The following is a 16,642-nucleotide window of genomic DNA, read 5'->3' as shown; positions in this document are numbered from 1 at the left end:
GCAGAAGAAGAACCTGCACTTCCTCTTCCTCTGGAGTTTGTGGAGTTGTTTAGAAGTGACACAGAGGAAGAAGAATTCAGTGGATTTAGTGATTTGGGGTAAAACTGATGCTTTGCTAAACTTGTTAGCATGTTCTTTATGCTATAGTTATCTGAATAACTGTTCATATGTTACGTTAACATACCAGACACTTACCACAGTTCTGTCTGTGCCTCATGTAGCTGAAGGTGTTAGCGTTAGCATACGTCATGTAGCTGAAGGTGTTAGCGTTAGCATACGTCATGTAGCTGAAGGTGTTAGCGTTAGCATACGTCATGTAGCTGAAGGTGTTAGCGTTAGCATACGTCATGTAGCTGAAGGTGTTAGCGTTAGCATACGTCATGTAGCTGAAGGTGTTAGCGTTAGCATACGTCATGTAGCTGAAGGTGTTAGTGTTAGCATACGTCATGTAGCTGAAGATGTTAGCGTTAGCATACGTCATGTAGCTGAAGGTGTTAGCGTTAGCATACGTCATGTAGCTGAAGGTGTTAGCGTTAGCATACGTACACCTATTCACCATGTTCTCCCATCCGTTATTATTTTAAACTGCATTTCAAGATGAAATGTCTGTTCTTGGTCTTGGATTTTAACAAATACATTTCCCCCAAAAATATATACACATGTTTTTTTCTTCTCTATTATGCATTTTGGGCTGGTGCGACTTATACTCGTAGTCTGGGAAATATGGTAATCTAAGTTATATATATAAATAACATAAAAATACACTATTTACTAGTACTTTTCTGTATAAATAGTTGTTTTTGCTTGAATTCCTGTGCAGTTGTAGTCCTCATACTACTTCAGAGCTTTTTAACGTTTGCCACGCCCCTTTTAGTCGACTAATCAGTTGAGAGGGCGTGTCTTTAGTCCACTGCAGCCCTATGTTTTAAAATGCTTCCTCAAAAGGGAAACCCAGAGCGTGTCAGTGTTTTTCAGACGTGGCAGAGGTTTAGCCGGACAGTGCCCCGCCCCACAGTGCCCCGCCCCACAGTGAGGTGCTTTACAGTTTCATGCATAAACCAGATCTGAGAGCGTGTGTGCGGTCATGGACGGTGACACTGACCCCGTGAACCAAAGTACATCTGGAGTATAGGACACTGCGGACGAGAGGCGCGGGGGGCCGGATGTGGGCGTGTCTTAAACGTGACGACCGACCAAAACGGTATAACCACGACGAATGTGATGCGCTGTGTGTTTTAGCATTCTCTGGCCAAATCTGAGACTGACTGAGCTAAACCAGTGCTAAACCAGTGCCAAACCAGTGCCAAACCAGTGCCAAACCAGTGCTAAACCAGTGCTAAACGTGTGTTAAACGTGTGCTAAACCAGTGCTAAATGTGTGCTAAACCAGTGCTAAACCAGTGCTAAACCAGTGCTAAACGTGTACTAAATGTGTGCTAAACCAGGTCTAATCTATGGAGGTCTCATCCATGTTTAAACAGACTTGGTCCAAACTTGGTCCAAACTTGGTCCAAACTTGGTCCAAACTTGGTCCAAACTTGGTCCAAACTTGGTCCAAACTTGGTCCAAACTTGGTCCAAACTTGGTCCAAACCTGGTCCAAACCTGGTCCAAACCTGGTCCAAACCTGGTCCAAACTTGGTCCAAACCTGGTCCAAACCTGGTCCAAACCTGGTCCAAACCTGGTCCAAACCTGGTCCAAACCTGGTCCAAACTTGGTCCAAACCTGGTCCAAACCTGGTCTGAAGCCCCTCTAACCCAGATGCCCTGACTCAGTCATCCAGACGTTTTCCATGACACATATTATATTATTATAAATGTATAAATATATTTAACTGTAGATTTAGTATTTCATATGTACGTGTAGATATAAAAGTGTTTTGAAGGAATCTCTAAGGCCTAAATTGAGTCTTTAGCAGTGGTGGAAAGTAGCGCGTACAAAGGTAAACTTTTCAGTTTCAGTTCCAGTTGGGTTCAAAAATGTAATGGAGTAGAAATAAATAATACTTTTCATATGGTTTTGAGAGTTATTTTGTGCACGTTCACAGATAAATCCTGCCTAAAGGTTTGAATTCAAGTTCTGAGCAAAAAAATAAAAAATAATCATAAATAATAATAATAATAATAATAATAATAATAATAATAATAATAATAATAATAATAATAATAAATCAATTGCGATGCATCGTTTCAGTTTTTTGGCCTTTTTGACTCGCTGCTTCTGTCGACCCCAAATCAGAACAATTCTTTCTCAGAATCACTACATTTGACCGCAATACTTCACTTTCTTACTCAACATATATTTTAAATTGGTTCCTTCAATACTTTCCCTTCATAAGAGCTTTGTATGCGATACCTTTGGCCCCTGTACCTGTACTTTTACTCGAGTAACAAACTGTTAAACCGGCCCACATCCGGCCCCCTCCTGCTCGACCTCGCGCCCGTCACCCTCGCGGCCCCCTCGGCGCCGCCACAAAACGAGTTAAACCCTGCAGCGTGCGCTCACTGTCAGGAGGCGGCGCTGTTGGCTCTGTGTTCCCTCGGCGCCGGCGGCACGGGGCACGTCCAGGCCCGGCGCACCAGGACCAGGCCCATCCCGAGGGCCCAGGTCCGGACCGGGGACAGGGCGAAGGCCATGGGTCCGTACGTCTCCAGGAGGAAGTAACACGAGTGCGCCTGCCACGACAGGAGCAGCAGCATGGACAGGTGCACGGCCAGGGCGGAGCAGCGGGAGACGGGCGGCGGCGGGGGGGCGAGGCCGGAGGGGGCGGCTCGGAGGCGCAGGTGCGAGCGGAAGGTGTGGCCGCGGCGGCGATGGTGGAGGCTCCAGCACAGGTAACATGTGAGAGGCATGTTGAAGAAGAGCAGCTGCAGACGCAACAAAACAGCATCAGAACGTGACTAATAAAGCAATAAATCTGTGCTCGGTTACAGTTACTTTTGGAAGAAATTGTACTTTATTTTTGACGGGGGGAGCCAGATGTGGGCATGTCTTAAACGCGACGACCAGCCAATAAGAGCTGCACTTAACATGTAAACCAGGTCTAAACGTGTGCTAAACCAGTGCTAAACGTGTGCTAAACCAGTGCTAAACGTGTGCTAAACATGTGCTAACCGTGTGCTAAACATGTGCTAACCGTGTGCTAAACCAGTGATAGACGTGTGCTAAACCAGTGCTAGACATGTGCTAAACCAGTGCTAAACGTGTGCTAAACGTGTGCTAAACATGTGCTAACCGTGTGCTAAACCAGTGATAGACGTGTGCTAAACCAGTGCTAAACGTGTGCTAAACCAGTGCTAAAGGTGTGCTAAAGGTGTGCTAAACCAGTGCTAAATGTGTGCTAAACGTGTGCTAAACGTGTGCTAAACGTGTGCTAAACCAGTGCTAAACGTGTGCTAAACGGGGACAAAACTGTGCAGGTCTAAATTGTACTTTTTTTTACACTAAACAGTTTGAAGTAACAGTGCTCTTCAGCCATGTTTCGACTGGCCCTGGGATCCCACATAGGAGCGTTCTGGCCCCGCTCTTTTTTAATCAAAGAAAGCATTAACAAAAATTACATTCAGACTTAATTTAACAGATTGTGGACTAAATGTTTTTTTGTTTTTCTTGGATGTCTACTTATATTGGTTTATATATTGTCTCTCTGGTCTTGTTTTGTTTTTCTGTGCTCATTCTTTTGTTATGACATGTGAAAATCTGACGTCATCCAAACATAACAAATGTTGTCTCAATTGTACATGAAAAACATGTAGAAATCACACTAGGAAGTTTATCCATAATTTACACAAAGAAAATACTTTTTGGACTCTCTGAACATCAATTCAACAAAATAAAGTCGCTCTCATATATTTTTATCTGTCAAATTAAAAATTGTCACATTAAATTCCTAGTGTGATGTCATCAATTATAAACAGGAAGTGAAATTATAAACCTCAAAAATATGCTATTCTGTGATCAAATTGTCATAATTTTTAAGGAAAAATTCCAAACATATTTATTAGGCATATTTATTAGGCCCTTTAAACGGCTCAACAACAATCGGCCCCAAAAAGAACCAGTGGAAACAGGACTTTGGTCTCTTACTTGAACCACTCCGACCACATAAGTGAGACTTCCCTCCAGGAAGTGTCCGTCGATGATCACTCCGAAGGCGAAGCAAGCGCCGCTGTGTCCGTCGATCATCTCACCGATGAACCACGGGCCTGAGGAGACCGTGAAACGCAAGACTTTAAACCCCGAAACACTTTAAACCCCGAAACACTTTAAACCCCAAAACACTTTAAACCCCAAAACACTTTAAACCCCAAAACACTTTAAACCCCAAAACACTTTAAACCCCAAAACACTTTAAACCCCAAAACACTTTAAACCCCAAAACACTTTAAACCCCAAAACACTTTAAACCCCAAAACACTTTAAACCCCAAAACACTTTAAACCCCAAAACACTTTAAACCCCAAAACACTTTAAACCCCAAAACACTTTAAACCCCAAAACACTTTAAACCCTAAAACACTTTAAACCCCAAAACACTTTAAACCCTACAACACTTTAAACCCTACAACACTTTAAACCCTACAACACTTTAAACCCTACAACACTTTAAACCCTACAACACTTTAAACCCTACAACACTTTAAACCCTACAACACTTTAAACCCTACAACACTTTAAACCCTACAACACTTTAAACCCTACAACACTTTAAACCCTACAACACTTTAAACCCTACAACACTTTAAACCCTGAAACACTTTAAACCCTACAACACTTTAAACCCTACAACACTTTAAACCCTAAAACACTTTAAACCCTAAAACACTTTAAACCCTACAACACTTTAAACCCTACAACACTTTAAACCCCGAAACACTTTAAACCCTACAACACTTTAAACCCTACAACACTTTAAACCCTAAAACACTTTAAACCCTACAACACTTTAAACCCTAAAACACTTTAAACCCTACAACACTTTAAACCCTACAACACTTTAAACCCTGAAACACTTTAAACCCTAAAACACTTTAAACCCTACAACACTTTAAACCCTACAACACTTTAAACCCTGAAACACTTTAAACCCTAAAACACTTTAAACCCTACAACACTTTAAACCCTACAACACTTTAAACCCTACAACACTTTAAACCCTGAAACACTTTAAACCCTAAAACACTTTAAACCCTAAAACACTTTAAACCCTAAAACACTTTAAACCCTAAAACACTTTAAACCCTAAAACACTTTAAACCCTAAAACACTTTAAGCCCTAAAACACTTTAAGCCCTTAGAACCCTTAGAACCCGATGGAAACACGGACTCACCGAAGGCCGTGCAGAGGTTGAAGAGCAGCAGCGAATAGTAAAACGTGTTCATTTTACTGACCAACTGCAGCGACGCGCACGCTTTGGACAACAGCCCTGCAACGAGAAAACGGGACGTAACCGCGGCTCTACGGGCGGCCAGAGGGGGCGCCACACGTCTGCTGACCTTTGCCGTTGGCGCGCGCCGTCCACCTGAACGCCATCAGGCCGCCGATGTTGAGCAGCACGGTGGCGGCGAAGGCGGCTCTGCCCAGGACGTGGTGGTCCGTGAGGAGGATGAACGACTGGACGAAGCCAAAGCTCGGAGTTAGCCCCGCCTCCAGAGAGAAGAGCTGCCGCTTCACCGCCGAGCGACCAGCGGCGTCCTGCGGAGACGACGCAGACGCGACGCCGTGATCGTTGGCGGCGAGAACGAGACGACGAGCAACAAGAACGAGACCGAATTCTGATACAAGTTACCGTATTTTCCGCACCATAAGGCGCACTTAAAAGCCTTTAATTTTCTCAAAAAACTACAGTGCGACTTATAATCCAGAACGCTTTATATATGGATGAATTCTGGTTGTGTTCAATGACCTCGAAGCAATTTTGTGTGGTACACGTTTTGTTTTGCTTAATGCGCCTTATATTCCGGTGCGCCTTATATTCCGGTGCGCCTTATAGTGCGGAAAATACGGTACAGTTGTCGGTTCAATTCACACAATAGTGGCTTAATTTTCATGATTATGTAAAGTGTTGATACAAAGTAGGGATGTCAAAATGATCAGGTTAATCGATAATCATGAATATTCAGGTCACAAAATAAACAAAAAATCATAATTGTGACAATTTGAGAAGCAAAATTAAGTCTTTTTGGTTCAATCTATCGTCCAAAAAATGTAAATGACTGTTTTTATCTGGCTGTTTTTGTCACATTTAACTTTGTTTTGACTTTCAGAAAGTTAAATTTCGTAAAGTCGGTCACAAACTTGAGGAACAAGAATATATATTACCATTATTATTATTAGGTCTTATGCTAGCTGTTTTTATTTTATCTTTATTTATTTTTGTTTATAAGAGTTCTTCTATTAAGAGTGTTTTTTAAACTTCCTATAAGTTATCTGTCCTTTTCCTCTGTATCTACCTGCGTTGCAACAACGTAATTTCCCCATGTGTGGACAATAAAGGAATATCTTATATTAAAATAGAAATATATGAGAGCGACTTTATTGTGTTGAATTCATGTTTAGAGGGTCAAAAAAGCCATTTCTAAGTGTAAATTATAAACAAACTGACTGGAATAAGTGTCCCCGGTGTAATGTCACTTCCTGTCATTCTTCACAGATACCGGCTCGATCGGTGTAAAACTTTATATGTACAACAGGTACAAAAACACCACATACAGTCATAATTAGACACTAAAAGCCCGTCATACGCCCTTTAACACGTCCTCGCCCGAGCCAAACGTACAGTATTCCTGGTGATTTCAAATACCTGAACGGTGACGGAGATGGTGTGGACGCCGCCGAGGAACAGAGAAGGGTCCCACGGCAGCACGAACAGGGGTCCTCCGGCCGAGCGAGCCACGCCCAGCTCCTCGCCGTCCACGCTCACCGCCACGGAGGAGATGGGCGAGTCGGAGAAGGCCAGGAGTCTGCGGCGGCGAGAGGAAAGAGGCGTGAGCGTGTGAGAAGGTGCGTCGCTACGGGGCCGAACCGAAGGAGTACCTGATGTGGGACGACTTGTGCATACGCCCCAGAGGCTCCGCCCCCGGGTGCAGGTACTGGGCGTCTTTGGGGTTGGTGATGACGACGGCGGGCCACTGTTCGAAGGTCAGGTCCGAGAAGCTGAGGAGGTCGTGGTCCAGCGCCAGCACTCGGTATCTGAAGGTAAACGAGCGGACAACATTTTTGTCTCGATGATTTAAAAATGTGACGATTACAGAGGTATTTACAAATATTAAAACCCTGATATTTGTCAGGATTTTCCCAGATTCGTTCGATATTCAGACGACTTTACGGTGATCCATCCGAATCCACGTGAACTACAGCGTTGCTAATATATTACCTGCGCGTCAGAGAGAGAACGTTGAGTGCAATGCGGAGCAGTCTCAAAATAAATAAATAAATAAATAATATATATATATATATATATATATATATATATATATATATATATATATATATATATATATATATATATATATATATATACACACACATTTCAGCAAGAGGGCTCCACCTGCTGGTCAGTGGTGGCATAGACAGTAAGCCTGCACTGCCAGAAAGAGGCTGAAGTGTTTCACTTGGTGGCACATATCCATAGCGTTTTTCCTTTTTTATTATTATTATTAATAAGTTAAAGTCTTAATGAATGTTTTTTTTTTATTTTATTTATTTAACGTATTTAATAAAATTTTATTAATTTTATTAATTTTATTAATTTTATTAATTTTATCAATTTTATTTAATGTATTTCATATTGTTTTATTTTTTATTTATTTAATGTATTTTATTTATTTAATGTATTTTATTCATATATGTCAGCAGAAAAACAACAGTCAGGCTACATTTCTCATAAACTAAGCTACTGAAAGATGGGAGGAAAGTTGAATGATTTGTTTGTTTATTTGGATTGTTTTTTTGTTTGTTTGTTTGTTTGTGTGTTTGTTTGGTTCAGATTGTTGTCAAAACCAAAGAGCACGTGTTGAAAATGAGAAAAAAGAAAAAAAAGTAATTAATTAACCCGACAAACTGTTTCCAGAAGGGGGCGGTGTTGGGACGTGACCAGGAGAGGCGAGTTTGACCTTTAACTGGACAAAAGCGATGAAGGAGTTTGTAATGAAGAAGTTGAACATAAGGGACGGTGTGGAAGTGGAGCTGAATCCCTCTGTGATGTCATCAGGGTGCGACACAGAGACAGTTTAAACCATGGTTGGACTAAATAAAGGTGTTATTGTGTGTCAGATCAGAACTGTTGTGTCATTTATGTTGAGTTTGGCTCTTGTTTACAGTCTGGTTGCTATGGTAACAGCTGTGGAATGACCTCTACCCGTGTCCGACCAGGAAGTACATCTGAAATATAATTGTAATTCACTGCGTTTAAGTGAAAAAACCCAAACAAAAACAGGGCAAACAGGAGCGCCCTCTGCAGGATTAGCAGTGCCACACGACAGAGCGCAACCACGCACTTTTCTTCCGGCTCTCGCACCGCGGGCGAAGCGTCACTCACCGTCGGTTGTCCATCCAGTCGCCCAGCTCCAGCTCCAGCGTGCCCTGAGGGTGTCGGCTGTGGAGCACCGGCATCAGGCCCCCGAGCGTGTGCAGGTGACCGCACAAGTACGCCACCGCCGACCTGGGCACAGGGGTCAGGCTCGCGGTCATTACAGGGAAACACAAAGGGCAGGACGTTTCCATGGCCACCGGGTTCAGCTTCCTGTCATTTTGAGAACTTTTGGCATTTCACAAGACGTAATATTTAGTGAAATTGAATTGTTCATTTTGATTAACCTATATCTTTAATTGAGACTAAATGCACAGTGGTTTTGTTAAATGTAAAAAAGTAAAAAAAAACGTTCTTCTTTCTTAATGTTCTCCAGCTAAAAGCCGTCAGTCGTGATATTCCAACTTTTATTTGGTTAATAATATATTTAAACAGTTTTACAGACGTACAATTTGTAAAAATGTAAAACTTATAATTATGCATTGAATTAGAACTGTTTGTTGCATTTGTGTGAAATAATAATAAACTACAGTAATATCCTACAACTGCTGAATGTATGTGTCGTCAGAACTAATGTCAGAAATTGTGAGACGCTCTTAAAAGACTTGAGCAGTCACGTGTTTGTGAGAGGACGTCATGGCAACAGAGATCAACAAGATCTTCAAGAGGAACAGAAAGTCAGTCGTAAGCAAACGTCTGGCCACAGGGCTGTGGGTCTGTCACACGGGTCACACGGGTCGGGGTCACACGGGTCGGGGGCACACGGGTCGGTCACACGGGTTGGGGTCACATGGGTGGGTTTGTACCTCATGAGCTCCCGTACTCCAGGGGGCGGCGACACGATGGTGGAGGTGGTGTAGTGTCCAAACCAGATGGACTGGTTCGATTTGAGGGACTCGAGTCTGAACGAGTCCAGCAAATCCATCTGAGTCTGAGACAAAAGCACCACATGACAACTGTTGTGTACATGTATCTGTAGTATACATATATCTGTAGTATACATATATCTGTAGTATATATGTCCACATCTGTAGTATACATACCGTATTTTCCGGATTATAAGTTGCACCTTTTTTCTTGTTTTGGCCAGGGAGCGACTTATATGTGATATTATTCCTTATTTTCACACTGACAACCACAAGAGGGCGCTCTAGGCTCTAAACGACGCAGAAGAAGAATCTGCACTTCCTCTTCCTCTGGAGTTTGTGGAGTTGTTTAGAAGTGACACAGAGGAAGAAGAATTCAATGGATTTAGTGATTTGGGGTAAAACTGATGCTTTGCTAAACTTGTTAGCATGTTCTTTATGCTATAGTTATCTGAATAACTGTTCATATGTTACGTTAACATACCAGACACTTACCACAGTTCTGTCTGTGCCTCATGTAGCTGAAGGTGTTAGCGTTAGCATACGTCATGTAGCTGAAGGTGTTAGCGTTAGCATACGTCATGTAGCTGAAGGTGTTAGCGTTAGCATACGTCATGTAGCTGAAGGTGTTAGCGTTAGCATACGTCATGTAGCTGAAGGTGTTAGCGTTAGCATACGTCATGTAGCTGAAGGTGTTAGCGTTAGCATACGTCATGTAGCTGAAGGTGTTAGCGTTAGCATACGTACACCTATTCACCATGTTCTCTCATCTCTTATTATTTTAAACTGCATTTCAAGATGAAATGTCTGTTCTTGGTCAAATACATTTGTGACCCCAAAAATGTGACTTATACTCCAGTGCGACTTATATATGTTTTTCTCTTCTTTATTATGCATTTTTTGGCTGGTGCGACTTATACTCCGGAAAATACGGTACATCTGTAGTGTACACAACTTTAATGTCACGTATGATCTTGGAAGTGGCTCTTTTTCAGACTCTCTGAAGCTGAATACTGCAGCGTCTTCTCCTGGAGGATCTCGTACCTGGTTCAGGATCCCAAAGAAGTTGTAGGGCCTCTTGGGCCCCGGGGTCAGCGTGGCGTCGGCGCAGACGAAGGAGTAGTTGCCGAAGGGAGTTCTGTGGACGTAGTGGAACGAACCAACTTTCTGATTGGCTGAGTATTTCCTGAAAAAGACCAATGACAGGAAGACTTGAATGAGACGCAGCAGCAGAAGCCATGGCCCAGTTTCACGCGCCCCCTACTGGTGAAAACACATCATTACAATCACAACTGAACATCATCATACTCATTATACTCTTATATTATCTGCAGTCACTCTGATCCAGGTTTAGTCCAGGTTCAGTCCAGGTTCAGTCCAGGTTCAGTCCAGGTTCAGTCCAGGTTCAGTCCAGGTTCAGTCCAGGTTCAGTCCAGGTTCAGTCCAGTTTGATGCGAGGCGGTTCACACGCTGCTATTTTAACCGCAGCCGCTTCAGATGAGAGTGGATGTGAAAATAGAGCCGTGTCAAAGCGTCTAAAGCCTCCACAGAGCAACAAACACCGGTCTAAATGCAGCTGCGTGTTTCATTCTAAAATAACACGTCAGAAGACGCAGCGAGGGACGACTTTGTTCTGCCAAAAGGTATTTGTGTCGTAGTAGTTTCCTGTAAAATGGATAATAGCATAGCTACTTCATTTGCAACATGGGCATCTATTGTCACCAGGACTAAAGCTGGTCTAAAGCGGGGCTAAAGCTGGGCTAAACCAGGGCTAAACCAGGGGCTAAACCAGGGCTAAAGCTGGTCTAAACCAGGGCTAAACCAGGGCTAAACCTCAGACCTCTGATTAGAAATACAAACAGGAAACTGCCGGAGCAGCTGCTGTTGAAATAATCCTTCCCAGACACTTAAGACTTGTTTACTTCCTGTAGAATATTTCACACATGATGGGAGTTTGTCAGATTGTTCTCGTGCGGATCAGAATACTGACCGGAAGTAGTTGTTGACACTGTCCAGAGACATGATGTTGAAGGCATCTGGAAAAACACAAGAAACAACCATGAAAACACAAACCCATGTAATTAACACTTTGGATGAGTCGTTTAATGAAGCTTTAGTCCAGCTTTAGAGCTTTAGTCCAGCTTTAGTGCTTTAGTCCAGCTTTAGTGCTTTAGTCCAGCTTTAGTCCAGCTTTAGTCCAGCTTTAGTCCAGCTTTAGTCCAGCTTTAGTCCAGCTTTAGTCCAGCTTTAGAGCTTTAGTCCAGCTTTAGAGCTTTAGTCCAGCTTTAGAGCTTTAGTCCAGCTTTAGAGCTTTAGTCCAGCTTTAGTGCTTTAGTGCAGCTTTAGTGCAGCTTTAGTCCAGCTTTAGTCCAGCTTTAGTCCAGCTTTAGTCCAGCTTTAGTCCAGCTTTAGTCCAGCTTTAGTCCAGCTTTAGTCCAGCTTTAGTCCAGCTTTAGTGCTCGAGTCCCGCTCGAGTCCCGCTCGAGTCCCGCTCGAGTCCCGCTCGAGTCCCGCTCGAGTCCCGCTCGAGTCCCGCTTTAATCGCAGATGTTGGTAATTGGTGAGTTGTATTTTATTTATTTTTCCTGCCGTTACAAACACACAAAAGTCCTTTTTCCAAACGGAGACGCAACGTTTCAGATTTCTGACAAACACGTCTCTGATTTCACATTTAAGAGTGTAATCCAATTAGACGCTGAGGCTTCCAGGATGTGGATGGATCAGACGCAGAGGAAGAGGAGAGAGGAGGAAGAGGAAGAAGAGAGAGGAGGGAGGAGGAGGGAGAGGAGGGTTTTGGCTGAGGTGAGACTTATACTTATATTTATATACTTGGTCAGGATGCGTCGGGTCAGGATGCGTCGGGTCAGGATGCGTCGGGTCAGGATGCGTCGGGTCAGGATGCGTCGGGTCAGGATGCGTCGGGTCAGGATGCGTCGGGTCAGGATGCGTCGGGTCAGGATGCGTCGGGTCAGGATGCGTCGGGTCAGGATGCGTCGGGTCAGGATGCGTCGGGTCAGGATGCGTCGGGTCAGGATGCGTCGGGTCAGGATGTGTGGGCGTTCTCACCGTGGTTTCCTCTGATGTCGATCCACTTGGTCCTCTGCAGGACTCTGGACCTCTTCAGGACAGAGTGGTAGGCCTGCCACTCCACCTCGTGCTGCAGAGAGCCGATCTTACTCTCCGTCTTGGCGTCGGTCAAGTCTCCTGAAGATGAAGAACGACACGGCGGTTAAAGGTCAGAGGTCAGACCTACGTTTCACCGCCGTGTGTGTTTGTGTTTGTGTGTGCGTGTTTGCTTGTGTGTTTGTGTGTGCGTGTGCGTGTGTGCGTGTGTGTGCGTCTGTGTGCGCGTGCGTGTGTGTTACCTGTTGCCAGCACCAGGTCTGGTTTGATCACGTTCACTGTGTCGCTGCAGAACCTCTCGAAGTCGGGGATTCTCTTTGGGTCGTGGAAGCGGCTGATGTGGATGTCAGAGATCTGCAAAAGGACCAGACATCAGGCAAACTGCGACACAACTATCTGTGCTTGACCCTGTACTAGCATCTTTGAAGCAATAAACCAAGTAGGAACCAGGACAAAACCAGGACTAAACAAGGTCAAAACCAGGACTAAACAAGGTCAAAACCAGGATTAAACAAGGTCAAAACCGGGATTAAACAAGGACTAAACCAGGATTAAACAAGGTCAAAACCAGGATTAAACAAGGTCCAAACAAGGACTAAACCAGGTCCAAACAAGGACTAAACCAGGTCCAAACAAGGACTAAACCAGGACTAAACATGGTCAAACCCAGGACTAAACGAGGTCAAAACCAAGACAAAAAAAGGACAAAACCAAGACAAAAAAAGGACAAAACAAGGACTAAACCAGGACTAAACAAGGACTAAACAAAGGTCCAAACAAGGACTAAACCAGGTCTAAACAAGGACTAAACCAGGACTAAACATGGTCAAACCCAGGACTAAACAAGGTCAAACCCAGGACTAAACAAGGTCAAAACCAAGACAAAAAAAGGACAAAACAAGGACAAAACAAGGACTAAACCAGGACTAAACCAGGACTAAACCAGGACTAAACAAGGACTAAACAAGGACCAAGCAGGTTGAAACCCCGACTCGGACCCCGACTCGGACCCCGACTCGGACCCCGACTCGGACCCCGACTCGGACCCCGACTCGGACCCCGACCCCGACTCGGACCCGAACCCGGACTAAAACCAAGTCAAATTTAGGATTAAACCAGGACTGAAAAGGGGTCTAAACCAGAACTAAATCAATAAATCAATGGACCAATATTACAGTACAAAATGTAAAGTAATTATGTCATGCTTTAGTCTAATAATAATAATAATAATATCTTCTGCCACATGAGCATCTTCAGCTGAACGTGAAACACACAAACATGAAACAGTTTAAAGCAGATCAAACACTTCTGTCAATCATTCATGAAAACAGGCAGAGCAGGTCAAAGGTCGGCCGTCTTTGTTTATCCGTGTTTTAACTCAAACGTCGACTCGTCATGAGAGATTGTGACATGAACAGCTCGTTTAAAAGACTAAAGCACAAAAGTGTCTAAAAAGTGGAGCTGAATATTATGTGTATTTCTGTGTTTGGAATGCACGGGATTATGGGATGTTAATCCTCATAGTCTTTTCAAAGCTCCGGGTTTAAAACAAGAGTGAAAACAAACTAAAACAAGACTAAAACTAGACTAAAACTAGACTAAAACTAGACTAAAAACAGACTAAAAACATACTAAAAACAGACTGAAACAAGAGTGAAAACAGACTAAAACCCAGACTAAAACAAGAGTGAAACAAGAGTGAAAACAGACTAAAACCAGACTAAACCCAGACTAAACCCAGACTAAACCCAGACTAAAACCAGACTAAACCCAGACTAAAACCAGACTAAAACCAGACTAAAACCAGACTAAAACCAGACTAAAACCAGACCAGAAAAATGCGGTGAAATTTGACATTTTAGGCCAGTTTCAGTCAAGTTTACACAAAATCTAAATAATATATACAAAATCCCCTCAGTAATTTTTTGCCTCTCGTATGTCAACAAAATGAGCCCAGAAAGTTAAACCTGGCTCTGTCACGACAGCAGAAGCTTCAAATGGACATCTTTAAATTCGAGATTTTTGTTCCTATCTGACAGCAGCGTCTGGACTTAAATTCTCGATCGCTATGGCAACAGCTCTAACTCCGCCTCATTCTGAAAGCCAAACCTTGCGCCATGGAGAACACGACATGACATCACACTGTTGCCTTCAGAGTGCGCCAGATGCTCCACTTACGCCAAACATGTACAATTACATATTTATGCGCATTTAAGACACGAGAAACTGCATTTAAGAGTCCACTTTGTGCACGTGTGTGGTTTGGATGCCCCGCCCACTGCCCCGCCCACTGCCCCGCCCACTTCGCACAGAGGTGTGCAGTGGTTTTGTGGAAGGACAATCTCAAACGACGAGGAAAACGCAAACGCTGCAGTTGTTCCGGGTTTAAAAATGCAAAATCTATGAAAATGCTAAAGTTTCTCACGTCAGTTTTGCCGTTCACGTGTCGACGGAAAGATGGAATACGGGACGGAATACAGGACCTTTGCGATCGAAAAGTTGTGAAAAATACAATTTATTCTGACTCCAACGCACTTCCATAACATTTAAAAAAAAAAAAAAAAAAAAAAAAAAAAAAAAAAAATCACAATTTAAAACAGCCACAATCGTACATTAGTCACGAAGAATGCAACTCTAGACCATCGAGTTTATGCTGTATGATGAAAAAGATTAAAAATGACCCAAAAAAGGAAGTATAATGTGATATTTCTGCACTTTAGCGGTCGACTTTACGGTCCGTTGACATTTTGTCGCTTGGATAATGGAAAAAACACATCGAGAAGTCGTTTTCGGTCGGTGTCGCTCGCCTCTACTCGCGGATAAACGTTTAAAATGAACATTATGAACAGTGTGGAGTCATAATCATCTCGGTTTTGAAGGTTTCGCACACAAACGCCGCCATAAAATCGACAGAAATGTAATTTATAAAGCACAATTTCACGTTTGTATAAGCGCTCATTGAAAACAGGTTATTTCTATTGCACGTTCAGGTTTAATAATACATATTTTCGCATATAAACATTGAAATATGGAGACGGAAGGCTTAAATAGAATATTTAAGCGTTTTATGAATGAAAATCAGCTATTCTTTATCAATTTCCGACATTTTCATTCAATAACGCGGTGGTTTTTGCTGTAAATTATCTTTTTTTGCAGGTGTTTGAGTCGGTTTCTAGCCTCATTACTTTAATTTAACACACATTACACACGAGTGCGTCCCGCGTGACCGTCGAAGAACTCAACGCATCACCGAATCCGGTCAATAAATCCACTCTGAGGGTTCTAATACGGGACGTGACCGGAACCATCACGGGCCGCGCTCACATCGAACTGACGCGTCGCCTTTGAAATCCCGCACCGGTCCGGTGTGAAGAGCTCCTTTATGGGCCTCGAGCCGTCATTCCGGTCACGAGAGAGACGCTCCCGCTGAACGTTAGTGCGCAGCGTCTCTCTCCATCCCCCGTTCCCCACACGTTCACGCAGGAGAAACGCTCCGGAGACGCTCGGGAGACGCGTCCGTTTCGCGGCGGTGCCTTACCTGAACGAACCAGAAGATATTGTCCAACTCGCCGCCGGGGAACGGAGGCGGCGGAGGCGGCGACGGACCGGCTGCCGCTGCTGCCGCTGTTCGGTGGAGGAGGCTCCGCTTGGGCCAGGCCGTGTCGTAGCGCTCCAGGACCCGGGAGGTGATGAAGGCCAGGGCCAGTCCGAGGACCAGCACCGCCCCGAACAGCCGCAGCATCCTCCGGCAGCGGGAGAGGCGGGCGCGACCCACCGCGGACACGGCGTCGAGCGGCGCTACCGACCCGGGGGAACGGCGGCGGCGCGGCGGCGGTGGAAGCGTCAGCGGCGGCGGCGGAACGGGTCGCGGGAAGCGGAGCGGAGCGCGCGGGCGGAGCGGCGGCGGCGGCGGCGGCGGCTACATGGCACCACAAACGCGCGCGCTCCGACCGTTCCTGGTCACGGAAGACGAGGAGGAGAACCGCGGCGGAGGAGGCGGAGGAGGAGGGTCCCCGGGAGCGGGGTCGGTGTAGCGGACGAGCGGCTCCGCGAGCGTCTGAACAGCGAGAGCGGAGCGCGCAGGGGCGGGGCGTACGTCAGCTCCGCGGGCGCCTCCCACTCT

At 44.5% G+C, this 16,642-nt stretch overlaps 1 protein-coding gene across 1 annotated transcript; it reads right to left on the bottom strand.

Annotated features, from left to right (window-relative positions):
* Nucleotides 1-2,446: 2,446 nt before the first annotated feature.
* Nucleotides 2,447-16,325, bottom strand: tmem62 (transmembrane protein 62). The gene is made up of 13 exons (XM_072458048.1): nucleotides 16,058-16,325; nucleotides 12,762-12,873; nucleotides 12,463-12,600; nucleotides 11,387-11,432; nucleotides 10,441-10,582; nucleotides 9,337-9,461; nucleotides 8,540-8,662; nucleotides 7,036-7,191; nucleotides 6,803-6,962; nucleotides 5,496-5,694; nucleotides 5,330-5,425; nucleotides 4,086-4,204; nucleotides 2,447-2,866 (listed from the first exon to the last, which is right to left on the bottom strand). The coding sequence occupies exons 1-13, from the start codon at nucleotides 16,259-16,261 to the stop codon at nucleotides 2,507-2,509; spliced, it is 1,980 nt and encodes a 659-aa protein (XP_072314149.1). The 5' UTR covers nucleotides 16,262-16,325; the 3' UTR covers nucleotides 2,447-2,506.
* Between the last annotated feature and the right edge of the window lie 317 nt (nucleotides 16,326-16,642).

This window comes from Eucyclogobius newberryi, unplaced genomic scaffold (genome assembly GCF_026437365.1).
Source record: "Eucyclogobius newberryi isolate DKJ021-1_F unplaced genomic scaffold, fEucNew1.0.hap1 SCAF_21, whole genome shotgun sequence".
Classification (NCBI taxonomy): Eukaryota; Metazoa; Chordata; class Actinopteri; order Gobiiformes; family Gobiidae; genus Eucyclogobius; species Eucyclogobius newberryi.
This window is presented reverse-complemented; position numbering and strand designations above follow the sequence as displayed.

What these genes read in the sequence shown, in the direction of transcription:
- tmem62 (XM_072458048.1), bottom strand. Translation starts at nt 16,261, where the DNA reads ATGCTGCGGCTGTTCGGGGCGGTGCTGGTCCTCGGACTGGCCCTGGCC. An exon ending in AGACCTGGTGCTGGCAACAG is followed by an intron (nt 12,601 to 12,761) that starts GTAACACACACG and finishes CTTCATCTTCAG; the next exon opens with GAGACTTGACCGACGCCAAG. An exon ending in CAACCTCTGCACGGCCTTCG is followed by an intron (nt 4,205 to 5,329) that starts GTGAGTCCGTGT and finishes CGGTCTCCTCAG; the next exon opens with GCCCGTGGTTCATCGGTGAG.